Source organism: Schistocerca serialis, chromosome 7, assembly GCF_023864345.2.
Source record: "Schistocerca serialis cubense isolate TAMUIC-IGC-003099 chromosome 7, iqSchSeri2.2, whole genome shotgun sequence".
Taxonomy (NCBI): Eukaryota; Metazoa; Arthropoda; class Insecta; order Orthoptera; family Acrididae; genus Schistocerca; species Schistocerca serialis.
Window position 1 is genome coordinate 544,412,698 of NC_064644.1, and position 22,399 is coordinate 544,435,096.

The 22,399-nt window shown below is 38.1% G+C and overlaps 1 protein-coding gene across 1 annotated transcript in view; it reads left to right on the forward strand.

The window, feature by feature from the left end:
- LOC126413236 (tubulin polyglutamylase ttll6-like) overlaps window positions 1–21,401 on the forward strand; it is a 323,601-nt gene extending 302,200 nt beyond the window's left edge. The window contains exon 12 of the mRNA XM_050083135.1: window positions 21,213–21,401. Coding sequence (XP_049939092.1) covers window positions 21,213–21,401 — 189 coding nt within the window. The remainder of the gene's footprint in view (window positions 1–21,212) is intronic.
- The last annotated feature ends 998 nt before the right edge of the window (window positions 21,402–22,399 follow it).

Genomic DNA, 22,399 nt, shown 5'->3' on the forward strand with positions numbered 1-22,399 from the left:
CCAGTATAAGAAGCCATTAATGCAATAGGTGTGATGCATATACTGTAACACTTTACTTTTCAATGTAGACTTTTATGGTGTACACACTGAAAGCCTTTCATAATTTCACAGAATATGATAAAAGGATATTTTATCTTGTTTAGTTCTGCTAGCATCTGATATTACTTACTCTCCAGAGAATCCTTTATGAAGAGCAATCTGAGAGACAGGTAGCAAGTTCCACTCAGTTAAATGAGTCAATATTCTGTCTGTGTATATATGAGTGAGTATCTACCACTTTTCCAAAAACGTATCAAACTGGATACAGCGAAACAGGTGTGTAATTAGAGGTGGTTTGCTTCTCTTCACTTTTATAGGTGGATGTTACTAAAGCAAATTTAAGTCTGTCAGGAAATATGCTCAAAATCATTTATCAGTTACGTAGATAACTTAAGGGTAACCCTATCATTTCAGCACAAGATTTCAGTATCATTCTAGAAACAGCATGATAACCAAAATTACTATTTTTTTAGTGATGTGATGAAATCCATAATCTTCTTGGGATGTTTTTTTTAAATTTAATGCCTGTTGATAGTGCATGCAGTCGATGCACAAGTAAATCTCATGCATCTATATTTGTTTGTTGATTTTGGGTTTAACTTTTCCTGCTGCCGTGGAGAAGTAATCATTAATTTGGTGGCTAATGATTTAATAGTGTCACTATTTCTGCCAGTGCTATTTTCTGGTTACTGAATTTCATTTCACCCTTATTATATTGTAATGTGAGTGTGAGATGGAGTATGATGACCATCTTAGTACATGCAATCTTCAAATCATTTTATTTGTTGTAAAAAAGATTTGTCAAAGAATACAATGAAACAAATATAATGCAAATGGATAGATAAAACATCTACTCACCAAGTGGTGACAGGTGAACACACAAAAAAAACTGTTTAATTTTACAAGCTTTTGAAGCCAGTGGCTCCTTCTTCTGAAGGTCAGAGTTGAAGGAGAAGGAAGAGTGGTTTCGGGAAACGGTTACAGTTCAGAGCAGCAACGCGAAACCCTGGGTCAGGGGAGATTTACCAGGCAGTATGAGAAGGAAAAACTGATTGTTGGGGACTACACTAGGTGGGATTTGAAAACTTGAGAGCTTAAAGATGGAAGACAGGTCAATATGAAAGACAGAGTTCACTACTAAAACATCAGTTAGTAAGAGTGAAAAGCTAAGTGCATTTTATGTAACAGATGTGGGAGGGGGAATGGCAAAAAATAGACAGGTCAGAAAATGAAAGGTGTAGTAAATTAAAATGGAGTGAAGAAAAGAGTAGTTACTGTGAACGAATGCTGAGACAGAAGAAATTAATGTTAATTAAGGTCAGGTGGGTGGTAAGAATCAAGGCCACGTTATAGTGCTAGTTCCCACCTGTGGAGTAATGAGAAACAGGTTTGGGTGAAGAATCCAAATGGCATGTGTGGTGAAACAGACACTGAGGTGACAACTGTCATGTTGTTGAGCATGCTCTGCAACAGGCTATTGTGTGTTGCTGGTATACACCAACTGTCTACGCCCATTCATCCTAACTGATCACTTGGTGGTGGTCATGCCGATGTAAAAGGCCGAACAGTGTTTACATAACAACTGTTATAAGACATGTATCATTTCACAGTTGGCTCTCCCTTTGACAGTATATGTTTTGCCAGTTACAGAGCTGGTATTGGTAGTAGTAGGAGGGTGCATAGGGCAAGTCTTGCAGCGGGCAGGGTCACAGGGGAAGGAACCATACGGTAGGGAGATGGGTGCATAAGGAGCATAGGGTCTGACAAGGATATTGCAGAGACTGGGAGGGCAACGGAAAGATATTCTACGCGTGGTGGGCAAAATGGATCTCATTTCAGGTCATGATTTTAGGAAGTCATGCCCTTGTCGAGTTAGCTGATTAATACATTCAAGACCAGGATAATAATTGGTGAAAAGTGGTGTGCTCCAAAGTTGTTTTTTGGAGGGATCAGCAGTACCAAGATTGGATGTGAGGACCTGAGAAATCTACTTTTGAACCTGGCTGGTGGGGTAACTAGTTCAGTGAATTCTGAGGTGAGAATGGTGATGTGTTGCTGTAAGGAGTCTATGCTGAGGTGAGAATGGTGATGTACTGCTGTAAGGAGTCTGCATCCAAACAAATACATTTGCCTTGAATGCCACGGCTGTATGGGAGGGAACTTTTGACGTGGAAAGGATAGTAACTGTCAGAATGTAAGTACTGCTGTTTGTTAGTATGTTTAATGTGGACAGAAGTGTGTAGCTGGCCTTCAGTGTGGATGAGATCAACATCAGGGAAAGAGGCATGGAATTTGGAGTAGGACCATGTGAAATTTTAATTGGGAGAAGGTATTTAGAGATTCCAGGAATTTTAACAGGTCAGCCTCACCATGAATTCATATGGCAAAGATGCCATCAATGTATCTTAACCAAACCAGGGGCTGAAGGCTTATGGATGCTAGGAAAGCCCCCTCCATGCCACGCATGAAAGGGTCAGCATAGGAAGGATCCATTCTGGTTCCCGTGGCCATACCCCTGATCTGTTTGTAAGAGTATTTTACACACATCACTGTGTTACAGCAAAACACTTATCAGTATAATTCGCATAGTGTACAATAGAATATATAGTTCCTTTTGTGACATAGCAAGTGAATTCTTCCCAGTTTTTATGTTTTTGTCTACTCCCACAAACAGTCAGTTTTTATCTTATTTTCAGTACATTTATCTGTTGGCATGTAACACTTACCTGAAAATCTCAAGATCTTATTTAAACTTAATTTCACTTGAGTTTATTATTCAGATTATAATGTTATTTGTTATGTTCACACCAGTGTGAGTGACTTTCATTGGGGCACTCATAATCTGAAAATACAATTAACTTATGTCAGTACTACAGTTCACAACGTGCTACCTTTCCCAACATCCAACAGACTCCACACCTACAACCTGATCACCATACCAACTATATCCTCACACATAACTACGCCTCTGAACACATCACCTACAGGCAAATCCAAAGTACAGTAGTAGGCAACACATGATGCCATCTTATGTCAGCCTATTCATGCACCACTAGAGAAATCTTTCCCAACCACCCAGAAGCCAAAACCCCTTACCTGGTCCAGATCCACTCATGACATCATCTTGATCTGGACTGACATTGAGGTCACCCAGTCCATATTCCTCCAAACATCAACACCTTCTTCCCCATTTACTTACGTTGTCCCTCTCAACCAAACAAGCCATTTTCCTTTATGTTGAGCTCCACCCCAAAGATGGCTACATGAGTACCTCCATCCATGTCAAACATTTCAACCACCAGAAATATATCCGCTTTGACAGCTATCACCCATTTCATACCAAGAAGCCCCTTCCATACAGCCTAGTCGCATCTGTTGTCACAGCTGTAGTGACAAGCAGTCCCTCACCAAATATTCCAAGGGTCTTGCTGAGGCCTTCATAGGCTGAAATTACCCTCACCCCACCCAGGGCTGTAGCACCAGGGTTTTGACTACCTTTCGTCATGCCCTGAAGTGAGGACTGTTCTACCCACTATCCTTCCCACCACTCCCACAGTGGTATTCTGCCACCCACCAAACCTACACAGTATCCTTGTCCATCCTTACTCCACCTCTGCTCCCAACCCCTTGTTCATGTTCATGTCCCTGCAATAGACCTGAATGCAGTGCTTGCCCATACATCGTCCCATATCCACATGCTCCAGTCCAGTCACAAGCATCACTTATCCCATCGAAGGCAGGGCTACCTGTGAAAGCAGTCATGTGATCTACAACACTGTGCTGTGTTCTACGTGACCATGATAGCCAACAAGATGTCTGTCTGCATGTATGGCCCTGACAAATTTTGGCCAAAACATAGGTGGTCCACCCATTTGCTGAGCATGCTGCCCAGCATAATGTTCTTTACTGCAATGACTGTGTCACAGCCTGCACCATGTGAATCCTTTCTTTCTACACCAACTTTCCCAAATTGAGAATGTGGGAACTCTCTCTGTAATATTTAATATATACTACTTTCCTGTAATGCCCTGGTCTCAGCTGTCTTTAGTCCCAGTCTTTTTCCCACCAATCACCTTCCCTCCTCCCATTCCAGTACTACACACTTTCTATTCCACCAACACACCCATTAATCTTTTTTTCCCTCTTCTGCTTTTTTCCTTGTGCACTCCCCTCATCTCATCCCCTCCCCCCCCCCCCCCCCACCCTGCCCACTGTAACTATGTGATAGTTCCTAGCTGCCTACCCTGTCCCCACCATGTCTCTGCATGCACCCACAAGCAGGACTTTTCCTTCCCCCACCCCTATTCTGCTATTCCTCCCTTTCCCCTCATCATCTTCCTCTTTATGCCCACCACCCAGATTGCTTTACCCATTACGCGCAGTTGCTTGCAGTCCAGCCTCGGTGGTCATATGTGTGAGTTGTGCTAGTGAGAATGTGTTGTGATGAAGTAAGCTGGGATATTTTTACTTCCCCTCTTCTTTTGCCATCCGCCTCCTTAAAAATTCATTTTCTCATCTTTGACTAATTACTATTAACTTACATGAGTATAATCTCCGTTTTCATATAAGAGAAAGGTTGGCCCTCAATTTTACAAAATATAACACCGGATCTAATTTTGTGCTTAGTTTTATGTATGTAATTGATTTTATAATTTATTTTGACTATTCCTAATTAATACCTTCATTATAGGATGATATCAGTGATTGTTTCATAATTTAAATTCTATTGTTGATGTATAAACAAGTATAATGTAAACATTTGGAGGAACAACTAATAGTATTCTTAAAGGATCTATTTGGCTCTATTTGAAAACATGTTAGCAAAGCCGCTCTTAATTAATTCCAAAGTAATATCCATTTTCATCAAAAGTATTGCTTGCATAACTATATTTGTTAATTTCATGATTTTAACAAATAATTCAGCTTAATTCTTGTAGTAGAGGAAACTGTTAAAAAGAAGAAAGTTTTCAATGTATTCAGTTAATTTAATGGGTTAAATTTTAATTTTAATTTCTGTAAATTAAACATCAAACAATGTGTTGTAGTTTCAGTGCCTATTATTGTGATAATATGTAAGGGCCCGATTTTTGGTCCCGACACAGTCAGTCCATGGCTGAGTTTCAGACGCAGAGCCCGTATTGGTTAGATCAACAAATCCGACAACAGTGCCATGTGCAGTGGTTCCCCCACTCAGGAACTGAGCCCACCCCTCCACGATTCGCTATGTTGCTTAGTGTTGGCTTGGTAGCTGTCAGAGATGGAAGAGTTGATCGTCGCTCCCACTAAGTGCGAGGTTCGAGTAGTAATCCGGTTTCTCCATACAAGGAAGTTACCCCCTGTGGAGATTCATCGGCAACTGACTCAGTTTTTTTGGTGAAGAGTGCATGTCCGTTAAGCACATCTGCAAATGGTACGGGGCTTTTGCTGAGGGTCGCATGGCAGTTCACGATGAAGAACGGAGTGGAAGACCGCCAGTTTTGGATGCGATTGTCCAGAAGATCAACAGTGAGTGGTTAAAAGATCGGAGGGTCACTGTCTGTGAATTTGTTGAATGCATTCCTGAAGCTTCCCATGGCACAATCTAAAGAACTTTAACAGAAACACTGGGTTATTGCAAGATGTGTGGTCGCTGGGTCCCTCGGATGCTGATAGACGGACACCAGGAGCAACCCCTTGACTGTGCTCACAAATTTCTTCAACAATGTGAGGGGGGGAGGCAACAAGGAGAAATTGTTGGACTCTATCATCATGGGAGGTGAAACACGGATGTTTCATTACACCCCCGAAACAAAACAACAATCTTTTCAGTGGCATCACTCTGGTTCATCACCACCAAAGAAATTCAAACAAACACAGTCGGCAGGAAAGGTTATGGCGACTGTGTTTTGGAATTGGAAGGGGGTACTACTTATCGATTTCATGCAACTTGGGATGACAATAAACTCAGAGAGATATTGTGAAACATTGACCAAACTCTGGCAAGCAATCCAGAATCACCAGACAGGACAACTGAAGGAAGGAGTAGTGGTTCTTCACAACAAAGCTTGACCCCATGTTGCTTGTCAAACACAGGAGCTTTTGAAGAAATTTGGGTGGACAGTTACGCCCCATCCTCCGTACAGCCCGGACTTAGCCCCCAGCGATTATCACTCTTCCCCAAGCTAAAGGAACACTTAGGTGGCAAACACTTCAAGAGCTACAATTAAAGTCCAAGCAGAGGTCACATGCTTCATCAGCATGTTGGCGGGAGACTTCTTCGACTTAGGAATACAAAAGCTGGAGCACCATCTTCAAAAGTGTGTCAAAAAAATGGAGACTATGTTGAAAAATAGACAAAAGTGTAAGCTTTTCAACGATGTATAAATTAATAACAATAAACAATGCTTTCTATTTGTAAAAAATATGAGAACCTTACTTTTGGTATAACCCTCATATTTCAGCCATTTAGAGTTAGTAGAAAATGTACATTCACACGTGTGTGTGATCAATCATATGTGGGAATTTTAATACAAGAACAATTGGAAGTATATAAAGAATGACTTCAGCACTTTCAGTCAACTTATATCAGATGTCCAGACCACCAGTGGGTCTTTACGCTGTGTAAAAATCCATAGTTATATCACTTGGCTGAAAAGGTAGCTCCATTACTTGATCTCTCCATGTTACCATTATCTGACATATTCTCTTTCTTATCTGAGCTGATAATTTTTCCAACAAAATACATGTGGTTGCAGTGAGGCTAGAATTCAGACAATGTAAATGTTGCATCTTGAATTGCAGATTTGCAGAGTTGAGTAGAAAATGTACATTCACGCATGTGTGTGATCAGTCATATGTGGGAATTTTAATACATGCTGTAGTTATTCTCTGAGGTGCAGATAGGGGATCTGCACAGAGACCTTAAGACAGTTTGATCCCTCCCTGTCTGCAGTGCTGCAAATTGTGTGTATGTTTCAGATTTTGCAAGCCACAAGATAAACTTTTTCAGCAGACTTTGACATATCAAATGTAGCCAAAAGCCATAGTGATATATCACAGTGGGTTTCTGTAACAAACTCTGCACTTGTGAAGAGTTGTTCAGTGGTGGCCAAGTGGTCTTGTTCTCCTATTTCCAATGTTGAAATTTCTCCTTAGCACAACGACCTTTCCATGCTATATAATACACCATTCTCCCCCCACCCTCACTAATACATGATCACTGTGATATTCCTACTTCCCACAGAATCACATAATAGTGCAACATTCTTCTTATTAGCCAAGCAATACTAGTTGCCATATACACCTGTCCTATGTACCTTACCTCCTGTATTTACATGTTAGGATTGCATAATATCCTTCCCAGAGTCGCATGTACTACTCTGCATCTCCCCCTCCCTGATAATGTTATGAGCCTTTAAGTATGATTGAATTAATTCTAACTGTCCATGTCATCTGTCCATGTCCATGCAATATGAGTGTGATACCATATACCTCTGACTTACTCCTGTATATACAGGTGTAATCACCACTATGTGATATGAATACATGAAACATTACAACAATAGTAACATATGCACATGGAAAGAGGGAGAATAGTGTTGGTACTCCTAACAGAGAAGAAAAAAGAGGAAGAAAAAGAATATGTGTGTTAAGATCGAATAAAGAAAGATGATAGACCCAAAGACTGATTCCCTTCCCAACCCCTAATCCAAGGTCCCCTACCTGAAGAGTAATCACCATGATGCTGAACTTAATGTCTTATAGGATTTATTCCTTTGCTCTGTATAACAATTGTGTACTCGTTATTTGTTTATTGCTACTGCTGCATTTTATAACACATAGTAGCCATTGTGGGGAATTCAGTTCCACTACAAAGATCAGATTCTCCTGAGTTTATGAATTTCTTTAATGTATCAATACTGTAAAGTCCTTTTTCTTGACCAGTTCTTGGATCCATCAAAAACACTGCTTTAGGACGTGGCATTCCCTCTGTCCACCATACCTAGGAAAAACTTACTCATTTGCTTCTTTAAGTTTGAACTCTGACAAAATTCGCTGACTAGAATTAAGTCATTTGTCTGGAATTATGACCTTTTTGTTCCCTCACTGTATTTCCTTATTCATGATTCTACCTGTCTGTGCAGATTATTATCTACTGTCTTATGTAGTTTATTTTGAGTCCATCTTTCTTAAAGTAGGTCATTTAAATGGTTTTAATAATGGCTCACTGACAAAATTTTTATTCATCACTTCTGCAGTGGTAGTCCTGTAGACATATGTCGTACTCATTCTAGATTACATGGAACTCGAGGATCATCTGCACCAAAATTGTATGTCTATCAGACCAGTATGTCCCACATATACTTCCAGTCTCTTTCATGACTCATTCACATGGGTTTTGATGTACAAATGTGTATAATTTATGTATAAACAATATGAGGAAACTCTCCCTAGTTTGTGGAATGCATAATCTCCACTGCATTTTATCAGCTTGTAACTGCTCAAACAGTGCATTCTCAGCTATCGTCCACATAGTCTTGGCTTCTAATAATAGTGATGTCTGTTCACATCTTTCTTGTTTATTACCAAAATATTCATCAGTTTTTATTACTGTTTTACTTGCAATGCTAGTCTCCTCACTTCATCATTAGTATAGCTTATAATCAGAAAATTCATTGAAAGATAACTCCTAGTCCACCAGTACATGTAATCATTCATGCCTAATGGCAATTATGAGAATGCATCTGGTACTGTATTCTCTGAATCTTTTATATAATTTATTTCTATTTGATATTTTTGTAGCAATAAGGCCTAGTGAATTAATCTATTGTGTAATAGACTGCCTTCCATAATAAAGACTAAGGCTTGGTGGTCCATCTGTATTACAGTACTAGGTCCCCAGATGAGTGTTTGAAACTTTTCTGTGATCCATACAGTTGCCAACAATTCCTTCTCTGTTGCTGTGTAGTTAAGCTCATGCTTGTTTGCTTGTTAAGACTCCTGCTAGTGAAAGATACTGTCCCATGATCTCCTAATGCTGAAACAATTCCTGAGCAATAACATACTCAGAAGCATCGGTTGCTAACTTAAAAGCTTCATTCATCACTGGGTGTTTCAAGATAGGTGCATTGACTAACACTTCTTTAACATTATTAGATGCTTCTTGTGCTCCTTCATCCAATATCTACTTTGCTCTTTATCTTAACAATGATGGTAACATTAGATCATTCATTGATTGGTCATTTATGTAGCAGTGATAGAATCCAGCTAAACTCAAAATAGATTATAACACTGTTTGCATTTTTTGGTTGTGGGCAGTCTTTGAGGGCTCTAATTCTTTCTCAATCTGGTGTAATTCCTTTTGTTCCTACCAGTGTTCCAGAAATGTCCAAAGTGCGATTTTGAAAGTTTATTATTATTATTGTTATTGTTGGCGGATTTTCCCTAAAAGGAAATCGTTAAGCTTATGACTTTGAAGGCTTGTTCTTCTTGTCCTTCCAGTACTCCTTCATTCTCTTGGAGAGGGCCTTTTTTTTCTCTCCTCAGACCATTCTTGTTTGGTCCGCTGTTTTAGCGCTTCTGACTTTACTTCCCAATTGTCTATGTGTTTTCGGAAGGTGCTTCTGTCTGTGGTGTTTGTGGTCCAATTGCTTGTAGGTCTTTTCGGACTCCTTCCATCCAGGGTGTCGTGACTTTAAGTGTCTTGATGTGTTCTAGAATTTTCTTGGTGAGTCTTGTTTCAGGGAGTCTATCTAAATGTCCGTAGAATTTAAGGCGCCTTTTTCTCATATTGTTCTCGATGTTCGAATATGCTTCTACTGTTGAGTTCTTCTGTAGTCTGTAGCCATCTGGTGTGGGTCTTCCTCCTAAAATTTTCCTCATGATTTTGCGTTCTTCTTTTTTGATTTCTTCAATTTTGATTTTCCTGTTGAGTGCTAGTGTTTCGCTGGCATACAGTACGGCGGGTTTGATCACTGTGTTATAGTGTCTGATCTTGGTGTTTCTGGAAATGCATTGTTTGTTGTAGACGTTTCGTACCATGCCTAGTGATTTCCGTGTCTTCTGTTGTCTGTCTTCGTAAGCCAGTTTCTCTGTTCCGGTCGGTTCGATGATTTCGCCTAGGTATCTGAAGTGTGTGACCCCTTTAATTTTGCCGTACTTGGTTGTGATGTCGTCGCCTTCTCTTGTTAGGACTTGCGTTTTTTCAAAAGAGATTTGTAGGCCGACTTTCTCGGCGCATTCTTTCAGGATTTCGATCTGTGTTTTTGCTGATGTTGGGTCATAGGTCAGTATCGCTAGGTCGTCTGCGAAAGCTAGGTAAGGGATTTCCAGTCTTTTCCTTCCTAATGTGACTGGTCTCCAGGTGTTTTGTCTCCTGACTTCAGCTTTCCATTCGCTCATTACTTTGTCCAGGACGATGTTGAACAATAGCGGGGATAGTCCATCTCCTTGTGTTAGGCCAGTGTGGATTTCAAAGGGGTCCGAGATTTCGCCCATGAATTTGACTTTGGATTTTGTATTGGTTAGTGTCTGTTCGATTAGTCTTCGGGTCTTTTGGTCTAGGCCTTTTTCTCTGAGTATTTGGATGAGGGACTTTCGGACTATCGAGTCGTAAGCCTTTTTGAAGTCGACGAAAGTGCAGATGATTTTTTTGGGGCTTGTCATGTGGGATTTTATGATTGATTTCAGGTTGAAGATTTGTTCGGGGCAGGCTCTGTTGGGTCTGAAACCTGCTTGGTATTCCGAGATGGCGGGTTCCAGTTGTCCTTGCGTTCTGGTGAGAAGGCAGGTTGATAGAATTTTGTAGATGACCGGTAGCAGGGAAATTCCTCTATAATTGTTTGTGTCTGTCCTGTCACCTTTCTTGTGTAGCGGGTGAATGAGTGCGGTCTTCCAGTCGTCAGGTATGATTTCGGTTGTCCAGGTGTTCTGTATGATTTGTGTGATTTCGTTTAGCGAGTTTGGTCCTAGGTTCTTCAGCAGTTCTGCCGTTATTCCATCTTCACCGGCTGCCTTGTTGTTTTTCAGTTTCTTTATGCAGTGGAGGATTTCTTCTTTTGTTGGTGATGGTGAGTTTCCGGTGCGTTGGCCGGTTCTCGGGGTTCGAAGGTTGAGTTAGGTTCCGGGCAATTTAGTAATTTTGAAAAGTTTATTATGGGTGCCTTTTCTATAAAATTTGTCAAGCATTTTAGTTAATAGTAAAGTGTTCTTCCCAAGTCTTGGATACTACTAATATATCATTTACATATATATTTAATTCTTCGAGCAGTTCCTTACCAAAAGCTACAATTAGTTCTCATATGAACACTGAGGCCAATATGTGTGAAGTGAAAGATAATACTTTAAACTAATAAGATTTGCCATCAAGGAGAAAAACAGTATATTTTCTTGAGTCATTATGCAATTTTACCTGCCAATACCCATCCATCAGAACCATCGAGCTAATAAAGGGTTATTATAAATGCTTAGACTCCTGTCTTTTAACTTATTTTCTACCATCTTAGTTATTTCTTTGTTCACAGATGGTCTTAAACTTATTGGAACTGGGTATGGCCTGCAAAAGAATGATTCATGATCTTTTATCTTAAAGCTGCATATGTAATCTCCGATCACTCCTGGCTTGTCAGAAAACACAATCTTATATTTAAATAAAAGATCAAATAAATAGTTTTGTTGCTCTTTTGTTAATATATGTGATTCGTGAAATCTTATTTTTTTGATTGACACATTAATGTCTTCTGTTAGTTTTTTGTTACCAACTGCATAGTATTTAACTAGAAGTCGGTATTATTTCCTACTATTTTGCCTTAAATGCTTCATCATAATCCTGACAACCATGAGTCCATATAAAAATCCTGTATCCTTCTACTAGTGCATGTGAGTGTGAGTGCACCAAGTGCAGTGTCGCTGCGCATGTGTACGTAAATCAATCACCAACTGCATCAGCACAGGTTAGCCACTGGAGGGTGCCTGTAGGAAGCATGCCAATGATACAGTCTCCACCATGCCATCTACTGACGTCCCACCCCTATATATGCATGGAGCAGGGCTGACTCACTCCCACTACATTCTTTTAGTTTGTACCATTCACATCAGCTGTTCTGTGTATCGCTTATTTTGCATCTTCTGTATGATTCTTTTGTCTTGTTATGTGTGGAGTCATGAGAGGCTTATTTCCACCACTGTTCAGAGGTTTATGAACAAAGCCATATTTGTGTAATTTTGATGGGTTTCATGTATTACTTGGTTACCACATGACTGACAATGAGAATGGGATCAGTTTCCACATGTGCAGTCTTTAAGGGCAGTTTCATTAGATTGTCATTATGGACGCCATGCTACTGGCCCTGATTGAACAGTTTACTTTGATAGTGACCTTTTTGTTGGTGCACAATATGTGATCTTTCCTCTGTCACTACTACCATAAATCAAGGTTCCTACATAACCACCTTTCATCTGCACAGTATCAAGGAAGCGAGACATGCTTCTACCTCGAATAGCAACTTGTACTACCTAAAACCTCAGCATCTACCAGCATCTACCAGTAGACCCCTGAGGGGAAGGAGGGGGGGGGGGGGTGTCTGCACTGTGCCCGAATGACAGCCTATGATTGTCCATATAACTAACCCTATTAAAATGTTCAGGTACTATCCCACCCCAGTACATGAGAAAATTGAGGAAAAAATATGTAAATAAAATAAAATTGATAATTACTCATGAAGAGATGCAATAGAATTCTATCCAGCCTTTCAGACGAACACAAATTCGTAGAAAAACTGTACAATCAACAATGACACGCATAAGTAATCATTTGCTTGATTGAATTGGTAATTCTACCTCCCAGCACTAAAGAACACCTTCCATTAAATGAATCTCATTTAATTTAAGCTTATTAATACAAAAAGGACATAGTCTAGCATCCAATTCCAGTGATACAAATTGTTATTAAGACAACATAGATAATCATCTTTAAGCATCATCTCTGCTTATTTGTTCCACAACTAATAAAAGTTTAGCATAATCTTTAGATGTATATCAGTTCATTCCTTTGGTAAACCTTCAAAATATTCTCGTCTTCTCCAGGATTTAATTAATTGTAATATTTCAGGTCCAGCCTGTTATGAAATTGACCTTCTTTGGTTTGACCATTCTCGATCCAATTGTCTAAATCTAATCACTGATTTGAGCATGCTTTCACTACTTGCAGAATGTTGTGGCTATGCGGCTACTCAGAGACTAAAATTTATTTTTAACTAATGAAAGTTTATTTTCTTTTCTTTTAAATGTAATTGTTTTGTAGTGATCAAATATTGCTGGGGAAGGGGAGGGGCGGGAGGGGGCGGGGGGTGGGGTAGCCCCCCACACTGAGCAAGATGGGAAAAAAACTCAAAATAAATCCTATGTGCCACCACCACTTTTTATATCAGAATTTAAATTTCAGATTTTTGTAACATAGACCATCTCAGGTGTTGGTGTGTCATGTATCAACAAGCAAAACCTAAATCAAATGTCACTCATCACTTTTACTACACAAATAATGGTAGCAGTTGGAATTTCCACTTTGAAATGATTCAACTAGGGCAATGTGGTCCCAACAGTTACATCACTAACAATATATACAGGCAAAATATGCCGTCTGTAATAACTCAGGTCCAAACTGTGTTTGCCTGTGCGTGATTCACTGAACCAGAAAATCTTTGAGAATATTGCTTGGTAAGCAATTACTTCACATACAACAATGTTACTACCCCACAGAATGACTCTGTACTTTTTTTAAAAAAAAAACCTCAAGGCTGACAACCAACTACCTCAGAGTGTGCTTCATAAATTTCACCTAATCATTTGCAACACCCAAATCCACTGGCATGTACACTAACTAGTATCACAGGAAACATGACATGGATCATTCCAGACAAAATTACTGAAGTTAAAACTTCAGTATCATTGTATTTTAACAACTCCCGAATTTTGTGATCAGATACTGACACAGCATACAAGCCACACTTGACTAAGCTCATACCAACTTAAAATCACTTGACCTTTGGTCAAATGTCATGTAAAATTTAGAAAACAATTATGCTTACCATGCCCTAGACCAGTTACTACACTCATCAAATTTTCCAATAATATTTTCATGTAATTTTCACATTATGTGGTGTACAATCTTAACTGTATTATAATGGACCTGGCATCTCCATGTACAAACATCACTGTGATCGACTTGAACCAACTTCTACATAGAGAAGACTACACAAAACATGGGATGCATCTCAACACAAAAGGAAAACAGAAAGTATGCAAAACTATCGCTATTTCTGCTAGGTGCACATGGAGGGCAACATTGACAAAGGTAGCTACCTCCTCAGTAAACTGCAGTCATATGATGACACCAGTTTTGGGACAGGGTGTTCATATGATAAACAGAAGTGACACTGTTATCCAGTCCACTTCTCAGCAGAGAAGAAAGTCGCCAGAAACTGTCAGTGCACCAACTACACATATAAACAGGAGTGAAACCATTATCCGGTTCACTTCCCAGCAAAGAAGAAAGTCTCCAGGAACTGTCAACACATCATCTACACATATAAATGTCATGTTGTCATCTCCAGGTCAAGTGGGTCAGTTAAAAGGAAATTTTCAGTCAGTGAATAAGAACATTCAAAGAGCAGATGATTTAAATGTAAGCATTCAGCCAGTGAGTGTAAGCAATCAAGCTGTAAAAGTGAGAGAAGCAAGTATGCAAGACATGAGTGAAAACAAACAAGCTACTGTATGTGCATCTTCTAAAGTGAGAAAAGTTCCACAGAGGAGCAGTGATTTTTTATGGATGGCACCAGGGAAGTCATCTCGTCATCATCTGGATCCAACACGATCAAGAAACTAGCCAGAGACGTAAGTAGACAATCAACAAGTGACAGAAGAATGTACAAGCAAAGTGAACAAACTGATATACTGCTACCGAGGAATCCAGACCTACCCTTTTGTGAGGATGACTAATTATTATTTGTAGGTACATATAAATATCAGGTCATTAAGAAACAAAACTGATGACCTGAGTTTTTTGTTAGGAGTGAACAAGAATATTATATTATTTATTAATGAACACTGGTTAAGTTAAGACCAACTGCAGTTATATGTACCCCCAGGCTTTGATTTAGTAACAGGTTATTGTAGACCAACACACAACTATGGGGGAGCCTCTATATATGTTGTAGTGGTATAGACTTGGATTACAGTGCCCTTGGTGTTAATGATTACTGTATAGAAAATGTACTGGAAATAGCAGCAATGTTACTGCCCATGTTAAAACTCATAATTGTGTCTGTATACCGCACACCTGATAATGATGTTGAAGTATTTGCACAGGCCTTACAGAAACTGGTACTACATCTCGATAAATGGCCTAAATATAGGATTTTAACTTTTGGTGATATAAATATTTATATAAGGCAGAACACACCTAAACAACTTAATCTTCTGAATATGCTAAGATCACATGACCTGCACTACATTAATGAAAACCCAACAAGACAGTCTGCCTGCCTTGATAATGTAATCACAAATGTTGAGACAAATTGGTATGAACTAGGGCTATTCAATACTCATTTTTTATCAGACCATAAAGGTATTTGGTTAAAATTGATAACAAAAGAGCCAGCATCTGTCTCCAATAAAATTAAGTACATTAGGCTTTTGAATGAAGAGAACATTGATAACTACAGAACACAAATAAAGATGACAAATTGGAATTACCTTCTGCTGGAAAGTAATCATATTGAAAAAGCGTTTACATTATTCATTAGTGTATTGTCAGATACATTTAAAACTTGCTGCCCTAAACTAATGAGAAAAAATAAAGGAACTATGAGGAAACATGGTCTCACATCAGTGCATAACTGGTTCACACCTGACCTACAAAGGCTCAGAATTCTGTTAATGATTTCTTTTGACAAATCAAAAAATAGTGAAGCCGAAAAAGCAAACTACATAAGTTTGAGGAACAAATACAAGGCAGAAATTAGGTTAAGCAAGTGCAAGACAAAGGATGATTATATTAATAAGTCCCAAAATAAAGGCAAAGCAGCCTGGACTGTCATCAAGACTCATCTGGGTAGAAATAAAGATGTTAACAAAAATAATTCATGTGATGCTTGTATCACACCAGATGCTTTCAACACCTTCTTCATTAATCCTGCGAGTACGAATAACAGTGCTGCAAATGAACATATCCATAAATGTGACAACAACCATATCTCAAATAATAGAAATTCATTTCTACAAAATTTTGAGGGTATGGTTCCTGTGTTTAAATGGAAAGAAGTAAAAGTAACAGATATTAAAACTGCAATAGCAAAATTAAGTTACTCAAAATCAGAAGACATTTATGGTCTCTCCAATTTTGTAATAAAAAAAATAGCAGATGTAATAGCACATTCACTCTGTTCTCTTATGAACCAGATGTTTGTCAGTGGCTGTTTCCCTTCATCCTTAAAAATGGCATTCGTTACTCCACTGCACAAGAAAGGTGACAAGTCTTGTCCTAATAATTACCGTCCAATCTCCCTTGTACCCATCATATCAAAACTAGTGGAATATTGCATACAGCTCCAAATCAGTCAACATCTGTCTGTGCATAATATTCTTAGTGACTCTCAGTATGGCTTCAAGTCCGGCCTGTCAACGGCAAAAGCAGTTGAAGATGTTGTTTCATATATATTGTCATCATTCGAACCAGGATTATCAGTTAATGCCACTCTTGTGGACCTCAGCAAGACATTTGACTCTGTCAGTCACAGGATACTACTAGAAAAACTGCAATGCTATGGTATTAGAGGCTCAGAATTATCTCTGATCAGATCCTATCTGAGCGACAGGAAACAAATTGTGCATTTTAACAATATGAGGTCAAATGTCTTGGATATCATGCAGGGTGTACCATAAGGCTCTGTGTTTGGACCTTTACTTTTTATAATATATGTAAATGACTTGCCCAGCACCATGTTATGTAAATCCACACTCTATGCAGATGATACAGCTTTTGTTACAGCAGGGAAAGATTTAGGAAAATTAAACGAGCAAAGTGAGGCTCATCTCAGAGCAGCCATCAAGTGGTTCCAACTCAATGACTTCCATATAAATCATGATAAAACTGTAAATATTCTCTTTAGCTTGTGTGTTAAGAGTGATAAGATTGATTGTGTCTCAGCTAAACTACTTGGGATCCAACTTGACTCAAAATTAACACGGAAGAGTCATACCGATTATATTTGTACAAAGTTAGCACGTGTGACATATTTGTTAGGTAAACTAAGGTCATGTGTTAGTGGTAAGTTATTACACAATGCATACTATGCCTTTTTCCACACCCATTTAACATATGCCACTTTGTTGTGGGGAAACTCACCTGGAGCAAAACAAGTTTTCATTTGGCAAAAGAAGGCAGTCAGATGCATCCATGGAGTCAGAAATAACGAGTCTTGTAGACCATATTTCAAAAATCTAAAAATACTAACAGTTGCAGTCCTCTTTATACTAAGTTGTCTGATACACACAAAAGAAAACCAACACAAGTCACAAACTATGGCAATCTATCCATCACCATGACACACGTATAAACAGCAAATTGACATCCCAGTTGCTAGACTAAAGAAAACTCAAGATAGTTACAGGTACATGGGAGTAAAACTATTTAACATGTTGCCAATAGAGGCACATAATGTGTCACTGAATGAGTTTAAAAGTGTCACAAAGACATAGCTTAGAAAAAAAGCTTTTTATACAATAGAAGAGTTTATAATGTGCACTAAAGATGATCTTAAGTACCGGTACTAATATAGTTCCACTTAGATTAAACTTATACTTGTAAATATAATGCAAATACCTTGTGCAGCATCAAGGACAAATTTTTGTATCTTATTAGACAATAATTATCTACAATATATTACACCATTTCTGTTAGTTATGTAAACTGTATATGTACACAAATTATGACATCAATTACATTTTTAATGCCTAAAGAAGGATAATAAAATAAATTAAAAAATAAAAATAAATAGAATATCAACAATATGGTCAGAGTGACTTGAGATAGCAGTTATATGTGCATTAGATTTGCCTTCTTGTATGAATATGTGTGTGTTTTGCCTTTCTTTATGGAAGACAGCTTTGGCCAAAATCTAAGTGTGTAACAGACTAATACCACTATGTTTACATCCAATGAACTTCCCATTGGCTGACTCTCTCCAAAAATGGTGACCATATCTTGGGGCACCACACGTAACTAACTTGGAAATGTCATAACCAGACTTCTTGAATTATCCTCTTCCTATTAATGGAATTGGTGGATATTTGTTAAAGAAAACACATAATGTGAATATAATAGAGGGAAACATTCCACATGGGAAAAATATATCTAAAAACACAGATGATGTGACTTACCAAATGAAAGTGCTGGCAGGTCGATAGACACACAAACAAACACGAACATACACACGAAATTCAAGCTTTCGCAACAAACTGTTGCCTCATCAGGAAAGAGGGAAGGAGAGGGAAAGACGAAAGGATGTGGGTTTTAAGGGAGAGGGTAAGGAGTCATTCCAATCCCGGGAGCGGAAAGACTTACCTTAGGCGGAAAAAAGGACAGGTATACACTTACACACACACACACACATATCCATCCGCACATACACAGCTATGTGTGGATGGATATGTGTGTGTGTGCAAGTGTATACCTGTCCTTTTTTCCCCCTAAGGTAAGTCTTTCTGCTCCCGGGATTGGAATGACTCCTTACCCTCTCCCTTAAAACCCACATCCTTTCGTCTTTCCCTCTCCTTCCCTCTTTCCTGATGAGGCAACAGTTTGTTGCGAAAGCTTGAATTTCGTCTGTATGTTTGTGTTTGTTTGTGTGTCTATCGACCTGCCAGCACTTTTGTTCGGTAAGTCACATCATCTGTGTTTTTAGATATAAAACACATAATGTTGTTTAGATGATTTTCTTTTGCCTCATATTTATTGGCATATAATACCCCCCTTTGTAATATGCAGGACACTAATTACACTAATTAAGAAACATTCAAAAATTTCAGAAGTGGCAAACTAAAATATTATTGTTTTTACAGACATAGCAGCTTCACATTTTAGCAGTTTGACACTGACTGACAGAGAAGTAACTTATGTTCACAATTTCACTAGTAGAGTGCACTGAACTGAAAATTACATAATGACACACAGAGGCCTGACATTACATGATATTATTCTAATGGCGGAACATGAACTGAAAATCACATGATGTTTATGTTTTCTGTCACAAGCACTGACTTAGTGACTGTACTTTATGATAGCTTGATGTGAACTGCAGATTCTTTGTATGCTACACCTTTTTACAGGTGCACATAACATGGAAGATTTGAATTTGATAAAGTATAAGCTTATTACATGTTAGTTAATAGTATAAAAGAGTGGAAAATTAAAAGAGGCAAAGACACAATATACGGTGATGTAAGTTTTTTAACTGATAGCTGTACAATTAGTAATTGCCTAAGTAAAGAGCAGTATTAACAAAAAATGAAATGGATGAAAATTCAATATTGAACTGGAATGATGGAACTGGAATGAGGAATGGGTGATACCTTAAAAAGAACAAGACCAACCAAAGTAGATGGTGAATGACTGTTCTTTAGAAGTCGGTCCTCAGTTCTCCTGTTCGCCTTAGTGAACCATTCATTTTGACACATTCATTCACAAAAGACGTACCTCTAGGCTATGTGTGTGTGTGTGTGTGTGTGTGTGTGTGTGTGTGTGTGTGTGTGTGTGTGTGTGTGTGTCATGAAGTGTCTGCAACCTTCCTTCTTTCTCTCAATGAGCTGAAAATCAAGGAAGAAGCAGCGATACAACGGAGTACAAAACCAAGAGACTGTAATTATGTGCAACAAGAATCTCCTATTTTTCAAAACAGCAACAGGATAAAAACACACACACACAAACACACAGATAGAGAGAGAGATAGATAGATAGATAGAGAGAGAGAGAGAGAGAGAGAGAGAGAGAGAGAGAGAGTGAGAGACTTTAAGTTAGTCAGTCACTGGGGGTTACTATTGTTGCTTACCAATATCTGCAATAATGATGGTACACTAGATGAATTCAGTTATGATTAATTTTTATTTTCATTGTCCATCTTTCTTTTGTCCTCAGTCAAACCAAAATCATCTTGATTTTTGATGTGCATTTGTTCTATAATACAAAAAAATACGTTTGGTAGCAGTCTCATGTATCAACAGTGAAAAAAAGGAATATGCACATGTGTAGACCTACATATAAATTGCAAGTACAAAAATAGCCATGACATAAGAATTTGGGGGTCACAAAATCCTGATGACATTGTGAACTTGAAAGAGACTCAATGAAAACTAAATATGTTTTGTGCCATTTCTGTTCACACAGTTTCTGGGACTTTCAGTTTTGTAGATGAAACTGTGACAGGAATGTCATACCTGTACATGCTGCAAAACTGTTGTTTTGCCAACTTCATGAAGATTCCAGTGATTTAATTTGTATGCAGGACAGTGTGCTGCCTCATTTACAACTTGAGGTGTGGCATTATCTTACTGTCTCTGGGAACATAAAACTTTGAACCTTTCTCTAGTCAGTGACATCTGCAATGTGTTTCTGTGTTTCATAGCTTGTCCATAATAAACAATTGAAATTTGTGATTTTCTTTTTGACTGACCTTTTTTGTAATATTGTCATGCATATATTAATAATGAATTCTCCGTACCATTACAAAATGCATGCCTTCCTTCTCAACAACATTTGAATCTTATTTGATTTTTATGAGAATATTGAATAAAATATTTAGAAAGCTGAGATAAACTTCCACATATTACCTACTTTGTAAAGGGCATTCTTCAATGAAATATAGTTCATGTTATTAATGACCAATATGTTTCCTTTCAAGCATTTGCGCATATGTAGAGAATACCAAGATCCCTCTTAGTAATAACATATACAGAATAAGAGTAATAAATAATATTTGTTATTGTATGCTATAACTGTTGATTCAGTTCACGTTTTGGGAGGTTCTTTTAATTGATAGGATTTTCAAGATACAGTATGCATTTATTAGTAAACAGGATTGGTTTCTGTGATCAAAGGACTGACTGCATAATCCTCTTTTTTCTTTCTTTCTCTCAATAAGCTGAAAGCCAAGGAAGAAGCAGCAAGACGACCAGGTGCAAAACCAAGAGACTGTGATCATGTGCAACCAGAATCTCCCATAATTCAAGACAGCAACAAGATAAAAGTAATACAGCCTCCTCCAAAGAAGAAACATCCTGCCCCCATCCAGGTACCACAATTAACATTTTCATTTAAATCTAAGTACTGATCAAATTCATACCAACCTTTCTTTGTATTATTCTTTAAAAGTATTTTGATACTTGGTTGTATAATAAAAATAGCAATGGTAAATTGCAGTGTGAATAAGGATAATTGTTTATACTAAGAGAAGTGGGATTGTGAGATATATGAGTTTTCACATTTTTAATATTTCTGTGATATAAAGTTATTGTAGACTACATGAATGCTCTTGCTTTGATAAGGAATTTATAGAACTGGCTTTGCATACTACAACTACAGTAACAAATTTATTACAGTCCTTACCTACACTATAAACTGCTATTATTACCCATTTATGATGGGTTCATTTTTCAAAACATCTCTATGATAATTAGCTTCTAGAAATACGTTTGGTAGCAGTCTCATGTATCAACAGTGAAAAAAAGGAATATGCACATGTGTAGACCTACATATAAATTGCAAGTACAAAAATAACCATGACATAAGAATTTGGGGGTCACAAAATCCTGATGACATTGTGAACTTGAGAGAGACTCAATGAAAACTAAATATGTTTTGTGCCATTTCTGTTCACACAGTTTCTGGGACTTTCAGTTTTGTAGATGAAACTGTGACAGGAATGTCATACCTGTACATGCTGCAAAACTGTTGTTTTGCCAACTTCATGAGGATTCCAGTGATTTAATTTGTATGCAGGACAGTGTGCTGCCTCATTCCCAACTTGAGGTGTGGCATTATCTTACTGTCTCTGGGAACATAAAACTTTGAACCTTTCTCTAGTCAGTGACATCTGCAATGTGTTTCTGTGTTTCATAGCTTGTCCATAATAAACAATTGAAATTTGTGTTTTTCTTTTTGACTGACCTTTTTCGTAATATTGTCATGCACATTACTGCATCTCTTTTCATTTTATTGGGAAAACAACTCAAAAATATTTAGATGTTTTCCAAGGATGCAGAATATGAAGCCATTGTGTTCACCGCTAGACTCATGAGTGTAGCTGCTAGATGCGTGAATGCACTTCAC